This window comes from Pristis pectinata, chromosome 5, assembly GCF_009764475.1.
Source record: "Pristis pectinata isolate sPriPec2 chromosome 5, sPriPec2.1.pri, whole genome shotgun sequence".
Lineage (NCBI taxonomy): Eukaryota > Metazoa > Chordata > Chondrichthyes > Rhinopristiformes > Pristidae > Pristis > Pristis pectinata.
The window spans coordinates 83862055-83881117 of record NC_067409.1 but is presented as its reverse complement, the minus strand read 5'-3'; the positions used below and the strand labels follow the sequence as shown (position 1 = coordinate 83881117).

Sequence of the window (19063 nt, the reverse complement as noted above, 5' to 3'; positions counted from 1 at the left end):
AGTGCTGTTGAGTAGAGGCTTCCAGGATTGAGAACTACTAGCAATGAATGACTGATTTACTTGAACCTGCAGGTGGTGGTGTTCTTGTGCACCTTCCATCCTTGTCCTCTTTGGTGGTAGAGGTCATGGGTTTGGGAGATACTGTCAGCTGCAGCCTGTAATACATTTTGTAGATGGTAAATGCTGTAGCCGCTGTGCACCAGTGGTGGAGAAAATAAATGTTTAGGGTTGTTGATGAGATGGCAATCAAGTAGGTTGATTTGTGCTGAATAGTTAGGGTCTCTCCTGTTGGAGATGATCATTGCCTGAGACTTTTATGGCATCAATGTTACTTGCCATTTCTCAGTCTATGTCTGAATGTTGACTGCCTTTTGCTGAATGGACCTGTGGGTGGATCGTGATTGGAATCAAACATCTCCACTTCCGACCTTACAATAAAAGTAGGTCATTGATGAAGCAACTGAAGATGGTTAAGTCTAGGACATTGTCCTGAAGGACTCCTGCAGCGATGTCCCTGTACTGTGATCACAGACCAACAATTGCAACCCTCTGCCTTTGTGTGAGGTATGACTCCAACCACTGGAGGAGTGTTTTTCCCTTGGTGTCTCTTGACTTCGGTATTACCAAGGATCCTTGATACTAAACCTAGTCAAATGCTGCCTTCATGTCAATGACAGTCACTTCCACCTCACCTCTACAATTCAGCCTTGCCTTTTGCATTGACGCATGGCCTGTTATTGCAGAGGATCAGGAAACACAAATTCAGCATCAGTGAGCAGGTTATCAGTGAGTACCACCATATGACAGTGCTGATGATATCTGTTATCATGTTGCTGATGGCTGAGAGCACACTGATTGGACAGTAATTAGCCAGATTGGACTTATTCTGCGTTTTGAGAGCTAGATGTACTCTGGGCAATTTTCCACATTGTTGGGTGGGTGCCAGTGTTATAACTTTACTGGAACATCTTGGCTAAATGTACACTTGTTCTGGAGCACAGGTCTTTAGAACTACAGCCAGCACATTGTCTACTCCCATATGCTCTGTTTTAGCCAGTGCTCTCATCTGTTTCTTGATGTCATGAGTAGAGAATAAAATTAAAGACTGGCTTCTATAATTTATATCTCAAGATGGATAATCTCTCTACAATTCTAGGTGAATATGGTTGCAGATGCCTCAGTTTTGCCTTTAGCACCAATATTAAGGATCAGGATAGTTCTGGAGCTGCCTCCTCCCAATAGCTTTCTAATTGTCTACAACCCCACCATTTAAAACTAGATGTGAAAGCACTGCAAAGCTTTCAACCTGATCAGTTGGTTGAGAGATTGATTCACTCTGTCTATTGTAGCTGTTTTATTCTGCTGTTTAGCATGCATATTGTCCTGTTTTATATCTTCTCTAAGCAAGCACTTCATTTTTTGTATGCTTTCTGCACTCCTCCATGAACCTGGGTTGATCCCCTGGCTTTAAAGTACTATAGAGCAAGGGATACGCTGGGCCAGATCATTCTATCCAAGTCAATTTGACTCTGTGTCAGTAGGTGATGGTATATTTAGACAGGTGTTTGCCCAGGGAGCAGAGGAAGAACTTCACCAGGGATGGGAGGGTTCTTTAGTGGTGTTGATTCCAAGTTTGATGGTGTAAGCAAATAGTATAATACTCAGTAAGGAAGTGGGTGGGGAACACTACCTGGGATCCCAGGTGTGGCGTTCTGTTTTCCTCAGTGCCATGGACAGGTGGTGACATCCGTTCATGGGAGGGGAGGTCGGACAAGGGATTTCACTGGATGTAGCAAAGGCAAGTTTCATCCAATGTGAACAAGTGTGATATTCTGCAAATATATCACTTACATATTTAACTTATCTGATTTTACAACCACTTTGATTAGAATACTGTACCTATTCCACCTGAGGTGCCAATACGAAAGGCAACAACATCAGAACACTTGGCATGACAAAGCAATTTAATAAGTTCATGTAACATGATTGAGATTGAAGGAATCCCCATGCCATGCTGAAACAAAGCAGAAATTCAAAGTTATTTATTTTTTATACTTGTGTTATTTACGTTAAACATAGTCCCTTGTAAAGGTTCAGAACTTGCTGGTATATATTTATATAGCAGTTTTAATATGTCAAATATCTCAAAACAAAATGGGAACTGGGCAGTAGGGGAAGTGGGTGGAGGCATGATTGAACAGGTAGAGGCACTTTTGATTGTTTACTTATCTAGCATATCTGAAAAACATCAGCAATAGGTTACCAATTAAGTTCTGAGAAATCAACACAGTTTATATCAGCAAATTCTCTACCTGCACAAATAAGTTGTACCTACGTAAGCACTGAGAGGTTTGGCATAGGTTGCTAACAGATATGTTTAACAGACTGTGCAAAAGGGATATTACTGGTGTTCAACAAGATAAAACGTTTTGAAGCCTTAGATGGGTCACTTGCCACAGGACACCCAGCCTCTGACCTGTTCTTGTAGCCACAGTATTTATGTGGCCAGGTAACTAATTCAATTGAATTTCTGGTCAATACTGACTCCAAGGTTGTTGATGATGGTGGTTTTGGTGGTGGAAATGCCATCGAATAACAAGTGTAGGTAGTTAGATTTTCATTTATAGAGATGTTCAATGCCCAACACTTCTGTGATGCAAATGTTATTTGTTACCTTTCAGCCAATGCCTGAATATTGTCTGGCTCTTGCTGCTTACAAGAATATATTGCTTCATTTGCTGTGTGGCTGTCAGTGGAGTTGAATATTGTGCAGTCATCAGTGAACATCTCCAATTTGGACCTCAAGATGAAAGGAAGATTATTAATGAAGTAGCAGAATGTTCCAGTTAATGTACAGCATTGATATCTACCTGACAATAAGTAGGCTGGAGTCAAACCTTGCACAAAGGAAGATGGTTGTATTTGCTGAGGTCAATCATCACAGCCCTCGGACACTGTCTGAAGGAACTCCTGCAATGATGTCCTAGGGCTGGGATGATTGACCTCCAGCAAATACAGCCATCTTCCTTTGTGCAAGGGTTGACTCCAGCCTACTTATTGCCAGGTAGATATCAATGCTGTACATGAACTGGAACATTCGGCTAGAGGCATGGTTAATTGTGGGTCTCACGTCTTCAGTATCTTATTTGGGATATTGTCTGGTTCAATGGTATTTGTTGTATCCAGTGCTCTCAGCTGTTTCTCAAATGACATGGTTCATCCAAATTTCATCCAATGGCCTGAAGAGTAGTTTCTCTGATGGTGGCGATCTCCAGAGGAAGTTGAGGTACATCATCCACTCAACATTTCTGGCTGAACATGGTGGTGAATGCTTCCACCTTGTGTTCAGTAACACTTGTTGGGTCTCGCTATTGGTGAGGTTGGGATGTTCTTGGAGTCACCCCTCCAGTTTGCTGCTTAATTAGCCACCATTGTTCAAGATGTGGCAGGACTGAAAAGCTTTGATCTGAACCTTTGGTTTTGGAGTTAGCTCTCTCTATTGTGTGGTGTTTTTTGCTCTTTACCATGAATCCTGCGTTGCAGTTTCTCTAGGTTGATACTTCATTGTGCCCTTCTCCATTCCTTATTGAACTATGGTTAATCCGCTGACTTGATTGCAACAGTAAAGTCAGGGATTTACTAGTTCATGAGGTAACAGATTGTTGCAGCTCAGTTTGTCTAGCCAGTGGGACAGGACGTAACTGGTATTGTGATGGAGGAGTCCTTGCATGTTGACTATAACATACGATTCCTCAAACACAATGTCAGACTGTTTCTTGTCTAGTCTTTGGGACAGCACTTCCAAGTAGGAAGATTTGGAGGAGGACTTTGCAAGGTTGATTGGACTAGGAGCAACTTTTCCATGTGCAAATTTGGTGCCTCAGACACTGTCAAGTGACTGGTCTGTTTTAACATTGTAGTTTTACAACTGAATGTAGTTAAGAATCAACCACATTGCTCCAGATCTGGAGTCACACATAAACCAAGCTTGGCGAAGACAGCAGATTTCTTGCCAAATCCAGGGTCTTATTGCTGTTTTTTTTCAAATGCCTAGTTTATTAATAGAATTTAAATTCCACAGCTTCCATAGTGGGTTCTGAACTCAGGTGTCCAGATTATTAGTCCAAGTCTCGATATTACCATTCTGGTAATTTAACTACCTTATCCCAAATATTAATAATTATAAACATTATCTCTGTTCCCTGTCGGTTACAGTTACTTACACTTATTGCTAGGACAGGCCCCACTTTATACATGCTATAACGGTCAGTGTGGGCACAGATATCGGGAATGTCAGCTGTGGCACATCCCAATCCCAACACCACATTCATGTACTGAGCGAAGGATTTCATTCGCCATGGGCTTCCACCTACACATACAAACTGGCAGAAAAGAAGAAACATTTTTATTTTGTTACCATTGCACAAAAACTACATGTTGGTATTTCAACAATCAAACCAATATCCTACCTTAACATCTCCAAACATGCCAGGAAGATCATGAGTCCTCGTGCCAAGGTCAAAATGGTATAAAATATCATCTTTCATTGTTGTTAGATAGGGATTTGATACATAGACACATTTTTCCCTGCAAGAAAAAGATTTGCTATACACTCTAATATATTTTCAGAATAAATTTTGTAATTACCTAAGTTACTGCACCCATGTATAACTGAAGTTATACAATACTCTTGTCATCTTATCTGCAATGCATTGCAACTACATTTAATTACACTTTAAAAAAAACCTGAAAGGATTTAAAAGTAAAGGTAATCATGAAACTACTATAGAAACTTTACCAAAATAGGTAGAACCCATTCCCTGACATTTACCATGAGTGTAATATAGGGTTTGGTTCAGACGACTGTTTTTCCTCCTTATTGTGAGTAGGGCTTGTTCAGTTACATTCACCCCACTTCCTCCTGCAAAATCATTTCACCTCCCCTCCCCCCATAACACTTCTCCTTTACGTCACAATGTTATATTACTGAAACACCTTGTTCATTCTTGACAGTACAGATCAGTCAAGCTTCACCCTGCTAGATTTCACTGGGGGAAATAAAAAAAAAATCACACTGGTGCTAAGTACATGCTTTGTTTGTAGGTCAACAAGAAGAGTGGGTGGCTTGCTACTGCCTAAATTCTGGACATTTGCTAAATTTTGCTCAAAACAGCACTTGTTTCATAAGCCACTGCTGCCACCTCGTTCCACTTGCAACATGTTTTTGATTATTTGAGGTCAAGGATGCTGCTGCCTTTTGTGTTTCACAACCATATCTGTGTTAGTAAATGAAGAATATGTGAATGTCATTTTAAAATATAGCTCATTGGGCACTAGACCAGAATCATTTCAACCCTGCTGAAAATATCCTGTATAAAAGGATGAAATTACATTTTACTTTAAAGGTCTAGGCAGTTAGCGCGACACTATTACAGCGCCAGCGATCGGGGTTCGATTCCCGTTGCTGTCTGTAAGGAGTTTGTACGTTCTCCCGTGTCTGCGTGGGTTTCCTCCGGGTGCTCCAGTTTCCTCCCACATTGCAAAGATGTACAGGTAGGTTAATTTGGGTTTAAAATGGGCGGCGCGGACTCGTTGGGCCGGAAGGGCCTGTTACCATGCTGTAAATAAAATTTTAAAATTTAAAAAAAAACTTGCATACTGTAGGTAAATGTCTTTATTTTAATACTGGGTTAGGAATAAGTCTTGGCCTCTGTTCTTTGAAAAAGTATTATAGAATTACTAACATCCCTTTCATTAGACTTGGCTTTGTGACTTATCTAAAAGACCAGGTCGTAGGAATTCATTTTTTGAATGAAAACATGCATTTGAATGAAAATGTAGTACCTGGAACACAACTACCTCCAAGTTCCTTTCCAAGTTGCACACTATCCTAACTTAGAAATATATATCACTGTTCCTTCATCATCACAGGGTCAAAATCAAGGAACTCCCTATCCAATTGCATTAGGATTGCACTTAACTTAGTGCTGGCTCATCTCGTGTCATGGCAATTAGATATGAGCAATTAATTTGTCCTTCCACAATGTCCATATCCAGTGAATAAATAAAGATATACGCTTTATGCCAGTGTATCACCAACCCAAACAGAATAACCATTTGGAGACACAAGAGAGACTGCAGATGCTGGAAATTTGGAGCAACACACAAAGTGCTGGAGGAACTCAGCGGTCAGGCAGCATCTATGGAGGGAAATGAACAGTCGATGTTTTGGATCGAGACCATTCATCTGGACTCTTCATCAGAATAACCATTTTCAGAGTTTCTAATTGGCTTAGTGCTTGGGAGTTTTGTTTCTAGTTGGTTCATCAATTATTGTACCATTCATTAAAACAACAAGGCACTGTGTGTAAAAATGTTTTCTTCATCTATATGCTGCCACTTGTCGACAAATCCACAGATAATGGTTAGTTTGCACACTGATAACTTCTAGTTTTTAAACTTTTCAGCACCTCTTTTGAATGCCCTCAATCACTTCATCATGTTGCTTGTCCAAATAAGTTGTCATTTCCTCTCAGCATATAAGGAATAATGAAACCATCATCCATCACAAAATCCCTGTCCTTATCACTGATTCTATCTAGGGCACTAACTTTAGAGGATTAACACTGCAACGAACATTTCCTATGTTACCCCAAACGGAATTTTCCAGCACCATATCCTCTTTCTCCCCAACACCACCTCAAAAATAATACCTGTCTCTCCCCAGGCTTAATCCCATTTTCTAATGAAATCCTCATCCATCCCTTTATCAACTCTCTATTCTACCATTGCAATGCCCTCCTAGACACTTTGATGATCTTCTGCCTTTAATAAGTTACAGCTCATTCAAAACCCCACCAGCTAATCCCACATTAGTCTTGTCCACACACTAACGCTGGCTACCAGTCCCAGAGTGCCTCAGGTTTAATATTTTAAACCTTGCCTTTAAAATGCTGCTTGGTCTTTCTCTCCTTTATAACCTCGTTAAAACCTACAATCCTCTGAACAATATAGTCACTCTAACCCTGACATGCGCATTTTCCATGTTTCTCTGTTGATAACTGCATCTTCAGCTACCTAGAATCTACTGTCTGGAATACCCTCACTAATCCTGTTAATGACTTTTTTTTTAAAAAGAGGCTTTTAAAAATTCTTTGATCTTGCTTTTGATCCTTGAGGCACTGCATCTTTGGTTTGGCAACCTTTATTTTTCCATGATGCTCTGGGCTGATCTTATAGGCTGAAGGTGTTATATTAAAGCAAGTCTCTTGTGCAGTTAGTTCATGCCAGGGGTAATGCTTATCACATGGATTCTTAAGTATCATTAAAACTAATAATTAAAAGCTAGGATGCCTCAAGTATATTTTCCATCACAATTCAATTTGCCTACTGGAGGCACTAATATTTAATACTGAGGCATCATTAGGAATGTGCCCTCAGACAAATATTTTATGCAGTGATAGTTATGAATAGCTAAGCTGAATTGCTGTAGGGTCCTAGAAAATAACTTAATATGAATTACAGATAACGTCTATAACTATTGAGCTTATCTACAGAAAGCAGGTTTTATATAAATTCACTACAGTGGGGGAAGTGTTTACCTGAGCAGGCAAGAGCTTTTGAATTGAGCATGAGGATAGCTGGAATAATGTAGTTGCAGCCATTGCGCTCTCCCAAGTGGCATACAGCCAGCCCTGACAACTGCATGGTCAGCACTCATTATGCTTTCCTAGTAATCTCTTAGCATGCAAGCTGCCAGTGATTTGGAGCTTGCAGCTGTATTGAATGGGATATTCTGCAACCTTTTAATGAGAAGTCTTTCCAATAACAAATATTTTATAGCAGTTGTGGTAAAATTAAAGCTATGAAAATTCTTGTATTTGCCTAGAATTAGCATTGGTGAACCCGTAGAGTTTTGGCATATTAGGAATATGTTGAAGGTAAATTAAGAGCCATCTGATAGAAAAACATTGGAAAGATTGAGGTACTTGTGCAAAAAATTAACTAAATCTAATAAAAGTAGTCACTGTAATGTTGTCAGGGGAAGAAAGATGTTGAGACAGCATTTTGTATTTTAAAAGCTTCAGCAGATGGCTTTTTAATGAGAGCTTTGAAAAGACCAGTTTATGCTCCTGATATTCCAGCAAGGCAAGGCCATATTGACAGGATTTAAATTAAAAACCTTAAAGTAATGTGCTCCTGCAAGACTTGTTTCAAATTATCGTAGCTACCTCAGTCCCACAAGAGAGAAAGGTAGGACAATTAAAGCCAAAAGTTTCCTGGATGACCAAAGAGATAAGGTAAATTGAAGCAGAAAACAGGGATGAGAAAATATTGACAGATAACAAAAGGAAACCAAAAAATCTTCCAGAGGCAAAAATAAAGTAATGGATAGTAAGAGAGGTATGGCTGATAAAGAGCAAAAAGGAGATCTATTCATGGAGGCAAGAGGCGTGATCAAGGAACTAAATGGTACCTTACATCAGTCTTTACTTATTTCTACTTCTTATATTCCATGCTAGAGGCATAGAGTATGAAAAACCCTTCTAAAACATTGGTTTGGTCAGAACTGGTACATTGTGTCCAATTCTGGGCATGACACTTTCAAAAAGATGTGAAGGCCTTAGAGTGGGTGCCAAATAAAGATTCATCAGAAAGATTTTTAGGATTATGGACTTTACTTAAAATGGAGAAGCTGTGGTCACTTTCCTTAGAACACTGGAAGTGAAGAAAGCTTCTAATAATAGTATTTAAAATCATAAAGGGCCTAAACAGCGAGAAACTGCTCCAGTGTCGGAAGTGATGAGGACCAAACGACATACAGTGAAGGTTATTGGAAGACACATGAGGAAAAGCTCCTTTTTTTTCTTTACACATCAAATGATTAGGATCTGGAATGCACTGTGAGTTGAGGGTAGTGGATCAAACTTAATCATGTGTTCAAGAGGGAACTGGATAAGGACTTGGAAGGGGAAAATAATTGCAGGGCTGTGAGAAGAGAGAATGGAGTGGTGATTGGGATTAGTTAGAATGCTGTTTTATGAAGCCAGCACACACTTCATGGGACAATGGCCTCCGTCCGTGCTATAAACTTTGTCGTTGTTTCCTATCTGACAGCAAGCCCAGTTCACAGGCCAGCTGTCTGTTGGGCTGGTAAAGGAGTCAGCACTGATGAAAGGAAAATCTATCAGAGGACATAGTAGAGAATTTATTGAGGCTGCGGATAATCCAGCCTGCACAAGATAAGCATAAAACTTGGAGGCATACAGATTCCTTAAAAAATTGTAGAAATTATTCCTCCTTCCGAGAACTGATTATTTGCTGTGCGCGCGCGCACACACACACACACACACACACACACTCCCCCCACGGGTCCACAAAATCCACCACAACTCTCCATCTTAACTGCAAGTTTATAAATTGGAGTAGAATTTCTTATTTTTATTTCAATTGTCTACCTACTTTGGTTAATTAAAATTATCTAAATTGTATTTATTGTTTTTTGCAACAAAATAATTCTTGTATTAAAAATGGCCAAATCATGTAAAGTGTTACCATTCAAGCAGCCTGAGTTAGCATGAAGCAATTCTCGAGACAACATGGATGCTGTTTGCATTTTAACCTCCTGTACACTATTAATCTGTAAATAATTATTCATGGTTTATCTGAAGCAATCAACCTGGTTAGCTGTTCATTAGATATTACAGAGACTTGGCTGTCGTAAACGCAGAAATGGCTGCTGGATATTCTGGGGTTTAGATGTTTCAAAAGGGACAGGGACAGAGGTGGGGATGTGGCTTTGCTGATCAGGGACAGTATCACAGCTGTAGAAAGGGAGGATGTCCTGGAGGAATCATCCACTGAGTCAGTGTGGGTGGAAGTCAAACAGAAAGGGAGCGATCACTCTATTGGGAGTATTCTACAGACCCCCCTCCCCCCAGTAGTAGCAGATCAGGAGGCAGATTTTAGAGAGCTGCAAAAATAACAGGGTTGTTGTCATGGGTGATTTCAACTTCCCCAATATTGATTGGCACCTCCTTAGTGTAAAGGGGATAGATGGGACTGAGTTTGTTCAGTGTGTACAGGAAGGATTCCTGACACAGTATGTGGACAGGCTAACGAGAGGAGAGGCCATACTGGACTTGGTACTAGGCAATGAGCCTTATCAGGTTTCAGATCTCTCCGTGGGAGAGCATTTTGGAGATAGTGACCATAACTCCTTGACCTTTACCATAGCCTTGGAGAGGGATAGGAGCAGACAATGTGGGAGAGTATTTAACTGGGGGAGGGGGAATTATGATGCTATTAGGCAGGAACTTGGGAGTGTAAATTGGGAACAGATGTTCTTGGGGAAGTGCACAGCGGAAATGTGGAGGTTGTTCAAGGAATACTTGCATGGGGCTCTAGATAAGTTTGGCCCATTGAGGTAGGTTAAGGATGGTAGAGTGAAGGAACCGTGGTTGACACGAGATATAGAATATCTTGTCAAGAGGAAGAAAGAAGCTTACCTAAGGTTTAGGAAGCACTGATCAGACAGGGCTCTGGAGAGTTACAAGGTAGCCAGGAGGGAGCTTAAGAATGGACTTAGGAGAGCTAGAAGGGGGCATGAGAAGGCCTTGGGTAGTAGGATCAAGGAAAACCCCAAGGTGTTCTACACTTACATGAAGAATAAGAGGATGACTAGAGTGAGGGTAGAACCAATCAGGGATAAAAGAAGAAACGTGCCTGGAATTAGAAGAGGTAGGGGACGTCCTTAATGAATACTTTGCTTTGGTATTCACCAGAGAGAGAGACCTTGACGTTTGTAAGGATGGCGTATAAGTCACCGGGGCTGGACGGGATATATCCAAGGTTATTACGAGAAGTTAGGGAAGAGATTGCTGTACCTTTGATGATGATGTTTGCGTCGTCACTGGCCACAGCAGTAGTGCCGGATGATTGGAGGGTGGCAAATGTTGTTCTTTTGTTCAAGAAAGGGAGTAGGGATAACCCTGGGAATTACACACCAGAGAGTCTTACTTCAGTGGTGGGCAAATTACTGGAGGAGATTCTTAGAGACAGGATTTATGGGCATTTGGAGAAGCATTGCCCTATTAGGGACAGTCAGCATGGCTTTGTGAGGGGCAGGTCGCACCTCACGAGCCTGAGTGAATTCTTTGAGGATGTGACAAAGTACATTGATTAAGGTAGAGCAGTGGATGTGGTGTACATGGATTTTAGTAAGGCGTTTGATAAGGTTCCTCATGGAAGGCTTATTCAGAAAGTCAGGAGGCATGGGATCCAGGGAAACTTGGCTGTGTGGATTCAGAATTGGCTTGCCCATAGAAGACAGAGGGTGGTGGCAGATGAAGCATATTCTGCCTGGAAGTCGGTGACCAGTGGTATTCCACAGGGATCTGTTCTGGGATCCCTGCTCTTTGTGATTTTTATAAATGACTTGAATGAGGATGTGGAAGGATGAGTTAGTATGTTTGCAGATGACATGAAGGTTAGTGGTGTTGTGGGTAGTGTAGAATGTTGCTGTAGATTACAACAGGATATTGATAGAATGCAGAGCTGGGCTGAGAAGTGGCAGATGGAGTTCAACCCGGATAAGTGTGTAGTGATACACTTCGTGAGATCAAATTTGAAGGCAGAGTACAAGGTTAATGGCAGGACTCTTAGCAGTGTAGAGGAACAGAGGGATCTTGGGGTCCACGTCCATAGATCCCTCAAGGTTGCCACGCAGGTCAATAGGGTTGTTAAGAAAGCATATGGAGTGTTGGCCTTCATTAGTCAGGGTATTGAGTTCAAGAGCCGCGAGGTGATGTTGCAGCTCTATAGAACTCTGGTTAGAGCACACTTGGAGTATAGTGTTCAGTTCTGGTCGCCTCATTATAGAAAGGATGTGGAAGCTTTAGAGAGGGTGCAGAGGAGATTTACCAGGATGTTGCCTGGATTGGAGAGCATGTCTTATGAGGATAGGTTGAGCGAGCTAGGGCTTTTCTCTTTGGAGAGGAGGAGGATGAGAGGTGACTTGATAGAGGTGTACAAGATGATAAGAGGCATAGATCGAGTGGACAGTCAGAGACTTTTTCCCCAGTGTGACAATGGCTAACACAAGAGTACATAACTTTAAGGTGATTGGAGGAAGGTATAAGGGGGATGTCAGGGGCAAGTTGTTGTGTTTTTTTTTACAGTGGTGGGTGTGTGGAACACACTGCCGGCAGAGGTTGTGGGGACAGATACATTAGGGACATTTGAGAGACTCTTAGATAGACACATGAATGATAGAAAAAATAGGGGGCTATGTGGGAGTGAAGAGTTAGATAGATCTTAGTGCAAGATGGAATGTCGGCACAACATTCTGGGCCAAAGGGCCTGTACCGTGCTGTAGTGTTCTATGTTCTGAAATCATTACACATTGATTGACACTAGTAATGCTTTCCTTGGCTATATTCAGCAGTAGCTTCCATGTTATAAACATTTCTTTAACTTCAACACTATATTAAGTTAGATTTAATAATTGCAAGCATATTTTGATTTTTTCTTTTAATGATGCAGCAAGTACTAATCATTATTTGCTATAATATGAAAATACACTGTTATCAAAGGTACTAGTCATTAAATTCATTTGGTGTTTCCTTTTCTAGAAGGTGCAACGAATTTATTGAGCTTTTAATGACAATTCAGCAACTTCATGCTCACTTAATTTCATGATTGATTCAAATCTTCAAACTGCCACATGTAGAATTTGAACTAATTTTATCTGGAGTATTGATCCAGATCTCTGAATAACTAGCCCAGTAACCTAACTATTACATCAGCCCATACATGAATCCATCTTTTGTACTAGGATTGGCTTATAACCACTTCCCCCATCCAGTCATGGACACGTAGCATCTGCTGTTCTCAGCAATATAATTTTTTCTAAGATTTGCTTCCTTTGTATTGACATTGTTTAGTCCTATACACAATAAGATTAGTCAACTAAGTCAATTTACAATAAAGTGATCCAAAATTACTGCCTAACTTAGCTGTTTTAAACTGACCAGATGAGCCCCAAAGCTAGACTTCAATGAATTAATCTTTTTAGTTTGGACACCTATCTAGACAGAAGCTTGGCAGGCTGTAAAGATTAAAATTCACAATCACAATGAGAAATCCATTAATAGCTACAGGTGGGGGAAGCAATAAATGTGCTGACACAGAAAGTGGTATTGCAGGGATAAGAATAATAGTCAAGCAGCAGAGTCCATTAGTGTCTATTAGTTGTGTAACACTCAGTACTGTCCTCAACTAGCACAGTAATCTTGAACGTTTGAGATTAATTTCTGTCAGTTCTCTAAACAAGCCACAGCCTAGTTATGATTCATTGTTAGGTCAACAATAGAGAATGAAAACTGACTCCATCATTTTCATTGGCTGTATGGCTAAATGGCAGTATGCCTCTATCAGTTATTCATAGTGATTCAGTCTAAAACAGGTCCTTCAGCCCACTGAGACCACGCTGACTATTAAGTACCATTTTTACATTAATCCTACCCTTACCCATTTTATTCAGCATCCCCACCTCCACTGCCCCAACAGATGCTATGATGCACTATATACGAGGGGTAATTTATTGTGGCCAGATAACCTACCAACCCATTAGGAAACCGTCAGCCAAACTATTGCAAATACTCTACTGCAACCTCTATACATCCACATTTGCACAGAAATCCTGGTTTCAGTAAGTTATGTGGAAAATTGGCAGCAATTATGCTAATAATAGTTTTTTCCCTGCAAAATCTGACCCATTATTTTGCTAAGGATGTGAGAAATACTCAGTTCAAGCCACGAGCCATTAGTATGCATTACTGAAACCAATTTTCAGTTCATGAAAAATATCAAAGCAACAAAATAAATGACATTTCTTACAGGCAGGTTGACTCCTTTTTACACAGATCCTTGTTGCAACATGCCATTGCTTGCTCTGAAAAAAAAATTAGCCATTTAATGACAGAATAACAAATAAATGTAAACATATAATACATTGATTAGTTGAATGTTTATGCTACCTGTGGGCCCCCCAAAAAATCTCAAACTTCCAGCAGAGGTATACAATATTTGTCACTGGTTATGATGTGATACCAAGCTATTGAAAACAAATAATACAATTTCACTCTTATTTTCTTTGCCCCCATCCTTGTGCCCATACTTAGTGCTTTTATATGCTTGAAACCTTCAGTGTCTTTTGTGATTTCCTGGTCTTCTTGCTGTTTGGCAAACTTCCAATTTTCACACCACCACATTTCAAGGTTTTGCTCCACATGCCTAAATCCAAATTATTGATACAGACTTGAAAAAAAAATGTACACCCAGCAATGATCACTGGCTAGAATTTCTAACCCTTCAGTCTGAGCAATACACATTTACCCATAATCATAAACAAGTTTCCATGTAATACTATCCCAGACATTCTCTCACTACCAAGAGCAATTATCCATGGGCAATAAATACCTTGTACTGAAGCCCAGATGCCACACCCTCAAAAAAAATTAAAATTGTAAAATGTTAAAGATTATGGAAATGGGGACAATTTTCTGATTGAAAATGCACTTATCAACAAAACACCAATATTACTATCCATTCTGCAATATTTTAAAAGAAATCATATTCTATCACATTTAGTTCAATCCCATCGAAATGAAGCTACCCAGAAAATTCTTCCCCTGGCATGTTTTGGCACACTTCTGTTCAAATACGCTGAACCAAAATGACTGATGGTGGAAACATTCGTCATCCAAAAATACTCACATATTACAGTCCTGAAACACAGCCAGCTTTACCATTTCTAGTCTTTTCATGGGCTTGAATCAAATGGGCTACATTACTTGTGTTACTATTTAGATACCAAAGCAGGAAATTTATCTTGTGCAACATCTTGCTTGTTCTGTCATGCCATCTGCTCAAGTAATTACCCCTATTACCTCCATCACCTCCATTCCACCGCTGTTGCAATCACTATTACTACTGCTGCCATCACCTCAGTCATCGTTTATAACCGTCATTACTATTACCACCACTGCCTCCATCATCAACAGCAGTGCCCCAACCTCCACTGTTAAAATCACCAACACCATCAATTCGGGGAAGAGTGATGACTAATTCTAGAATGAGCTGTAATTCTACAGAAATATTGCACAAACTTAACAAGCCAAACAGTGTCTGAATGAAGAGAATAAAGAGAAACCACAGTTTTAACTCCTCATTCTTAGTAGGAATTCAGCTAGGGACAGTTCAAATAATAGGTTTCAATTAACCCTACCAATCCTACATCCTTCCTGGCTTATCCCCATCTTAGTCAAAAGAAAGAAGTAGAATCTTGTTTCAAACATGAACGTCAGCACTAAAAGTGTCAAATTACTTTCCAACAATATATTTTGATGTCAAAACCAATACAGGAAAAAATGGTGGATTTTTAGATATTAAGAGAATTAAGGGATATTGGAATGCAGGAAAGTGATGCTGAGGTAAAAGATAGCTTTGGAACATACTCACAAGATCACAAGACAAGGGAGCAGAAGGCCATTCAGCCCATCAAGATTGTTCCAAAGAAAAGGAAAAAAGAAAAAGAAGTGAGAGAATACTGAATGGCAGAGCAGACACAAGGAGGCAAGCGGCCTATTCATAGTTTGGTTCTTTTGTGATAGAACCCAACGGTTTTATGAAAAGTTCATAGATTAAACATCCCTTTTTTTGTATTTAGTATTTTTTGAAAATAATCAATTAGTTCAAGAAATGAACTTCAGATAAAGGAACATCACAGTTGAAGCCTCAGGATAATACTCAGGGCTGTTTGCATAAGCTTGATGCAATACATAAAATTCTCTTCGGTGTTTTAATGATTATCCAAGCAGGAGAATTGAGTGGGAAAAAATAACAAAATAATAATTCTAAAACAAATGAAGAAAGAAAAGGGATTGCAGTTATGGCCAGAAACTGTGTGTAATAGCGACTGTAAAAGATTGAGTTGATTGCTGTGTTTGAAGTTAAGAAATGCCAAGTACGGGTTGAAACTCTCTACTCTTGTGTTCTGTGACCCAGCAACTCTAGTGGTCTGGCACCTTTGAACCTGGCACCATCAGTTTGCAGAGTGGTCACCAGGGTAGTTGCATTGGCTTTGCTTATCTGTAGCCAAGTGTTTTGACTTTGCTTATAGTTTCCCCACATTTTAGCCCTACAAGATGTCTTGTAAGGGAACCAGGGGGTGTGGGAGGTGGTGCTAGTGCTAATGAGCCTCAGCATAAATCATTATCCTTCCTTGAAAAGGTGGAATTACTGAAGAAATTATATAAAGGAACTTCAGTAAGGGCTTTTAGCAAGTTCTATAATATTGGCTGATCAACAGTTTATGACTTAAAAATTTACTCATTTTGTTCCTTTAAGTATTTTGCTGAGAATAGGTCAGAAAACCTTAGTGTCAGAAAACTCTGAAATCTGGAAAGAGCACAGAGTTATACAGTGCACTTATAAAGTGGTCTAAGCCTAGGCAAATCGATGGTGTGAGCATTTTGGGTGAGATGCTTATGGAGCAAGCAAAAATATTTCATTAAGAATTGATCCTAGAATATGACTGTGACTATTTACCAGGATGGCTACACAAATTTAAGTGGGCATGGTATTTCATTACATAGTGCATGTGGTGTAAAAAAAATGCTGACACTGAAGCTGAAGTAAAGTTTGTTGATGAATTTGCAGTTAGTGGCAACAGAAAACTTCTCCTGGATAGGTGTGTTTCACTGATGAAACTGCCCTGTATAGGCGTTGCATGCCATGAAAAACCCTTGCCCAGTATACTGAGGAGGCTCCCTCCAATTGGAGGTAAGGGTTCCAAGAATAGGCTGCAGCAATGCAGTTGGCACACATAATGGCAAGCTCATGTTGGTTGGTAAAAGTGTGTGTCCAAAGGCCTTTAAATGGGGTGAAATTTTTTTTCTGTTATCTACAGTGGTAACAAGGGTACATAACAACAAAACAATGCCTTGAATGGTTTGAAAATAATTTTGTACCAGAAGCTGAAGTGCACTTTAACTCTGTTGGCCTTGATACAAAGTGCAAAATACTTTTGATTTTAGATCATTTTTCAGTCCACTCCAGAGCAGAACTTTTAGTCAAAGATAATGTTATTGGGCTGTATTTACCTCCAAACTGTGCATCTGATTCAGCCTGGTGACCAGGGAATATTGTGTTCACTTAAACGTAAATACATATCAGAGTTCATGCACCATTTGCTCATTGCATTGAATAATAGGAAGACGGTTGCATCATTCCTGAAGGAATTAACCTCAAGGATGTCATGTGGTCACTCACTTCAACCCTCGGATAAAGTTGACAAAGGTACACTACTGGGTCTGGCACAAACTGTGGCCAACCTTAATGCTTGAGAAAGAGAAAGATAAGGATTGTAACTTCACTGGATTTAGAGCTTCTAGTGATAAGAAGATTATCCGAGAATTGGTGGAGTATGTTAAAGGTATGATAGGCTTACAGTGTCTTGAAGTAACCAAAGATATGATGGAAGAAAATCTGGAGGAAGTGGAAGAATGTTGATGATGAAGTGCCAGCTGCTTATCAACCCTTTGATAAAGAGACTGTGAGATGGTGCAGCAAAGCAAGACGTGCAGAAGAGGGGGAGGAAGAAAAGATTTTTATTGATTCATGCATCCAGCTGACTAGAAATTTTATTGCAGGACTGGTACAGAGGAACTTTATAACTAAACAAGACATTATGTTTGTTTATTTGATTCAAACAAAACTCATTTTAAAAAAACATAGTAGATGAAGCAACCTATTTTGGAACAGTGGTTCAAGAAGATAGTTGAGAAGACCAATGAGGAACAGTCTAGCATAGATAATCCATTTCCATCCATCTCCTTTGCCCTTGATGAACCTGCCAACCCTGATGTAATTTGACCTACCATTAACCATTAGAACACATTGGGAGTGGATGTATGGCAGTATTAAAAGTAAATATAAAATAAAGTCAAAACCAGAAAATTTATGTACATTTCAACAGAATTAAGCATTAATGAAAGTACAGTACAGCTTTTTAATTGTAAGCTTCATATAATGTTTCATGCAACAAAAACTATTTCTGATGGCATTAATTTTTATTTTCAGTTTTATTTTCTGTTGTAAGTTTTATTCTAGTTTTTATGACATAGCAATAGATATGCAGAGTCAACTGTCAAGCCTAGGGGTTAGGCATATGTAGGGGGTTCTCAGGGCAATTTCTGTGGTCAGGTCCCAAGGGTGCTAGACTAGAGAGTTTCAACCTGTAGCTCCTAACATTCTTATTTTAGCTAAAGTAGAGTCAAAAAATGTCCATAGTAAACTAAGCAAACTTATAAATTGCTAAAGAACCTCAAGATTGCTGCAAGATTTTATTTCAAGAGAAAAATTAATGTGCATATCTTTTAACCCATCTTTAGCCCACTCATATAAAAAGACCTTAATGCGTTTAAGAAATTCTGCTATGAATAGCAAATTTCAAAATACAACAAAATGCAAAGTCATGGTACGAAATAAAACATGTACTTCTAGTTTATTAGCTAAAACTTACAAAAAATTTGATCACTTCCTCTATTCAGTACTGACATTGCAAAATAGCATAACATGACTGACAACATTTAAATATTAAAAATTCTTAATTTGTGCTATTGAGAGAAAATACAGTTTATCACTAGAAATGGCACCATTATAAAACAATGCAAGCTGAGATTTTAAATACATTGCAAAGCAATAATAATAATTTCACAGTTGCAAAGAGGAAGTGTATTGGAGAGTAAGGAGGGTGGAAAGATTGGGGTTAGAGGCACACTGAGACAAACACAGGGGAGTAAGAGAAAACAGGTTAAGAGCACTTCCTTAACTTTTAATCAAAGGAACCAAGTCCATACTCTATGTTTGGGAGAGGTCAGGCTGCTGCACTCCCCCTTCCTAATGTTGATTAATATTTTTGGTTTTCCCCACCCCATTCTTTTCAGACCTCTATCTCATTCTCCCTGCTCTCCCAGCCACCCAACTACCACTCCTCCCC

The 19063-nt window shown here is 39.6% G+C and overlaps 1 protein-coding gene across 2 annotated transcripts in view; it reads right to left on the bottom strand.

Annotated features, from left to right (window-relative positions):
• upp1 (uridine phosphorylase 1) overlaps nt 1–19063 on the bottom strand; it is a 47424-nt gene that overhangs the window by 26712 nt on the left and 1649 nt on the right. The window contains exons 1-5 of one of the 2 annotated variants that reach the window (XM_052015665.1): nt 14779–14844; nt 13900–13954; nt 4470–4587; nt 4224–4382; nt 1900–2014 (exon numbers count right to left, since the gene is read on the bottom strand). In XM_052015665.1, the coding sequence (XP_051871625.1) occupies nt 1900–2014; nt 4224–4382; nt 4470–4587; nt 13900–13946 (439 nt within the window). In that variant the 5' untranslated portion in view covers nt 13947–13954; nt 14779–14844. Of the gene's footprint in view, nt 1–1899; nt 2015–4223; nt 4383–4469; nt 4588–13899; nt 13955–14778; nt 14845–19063 lie in introns of those variants that run through there. The other variant, XM_052015664.1, reaches the window with a different exon arrangement.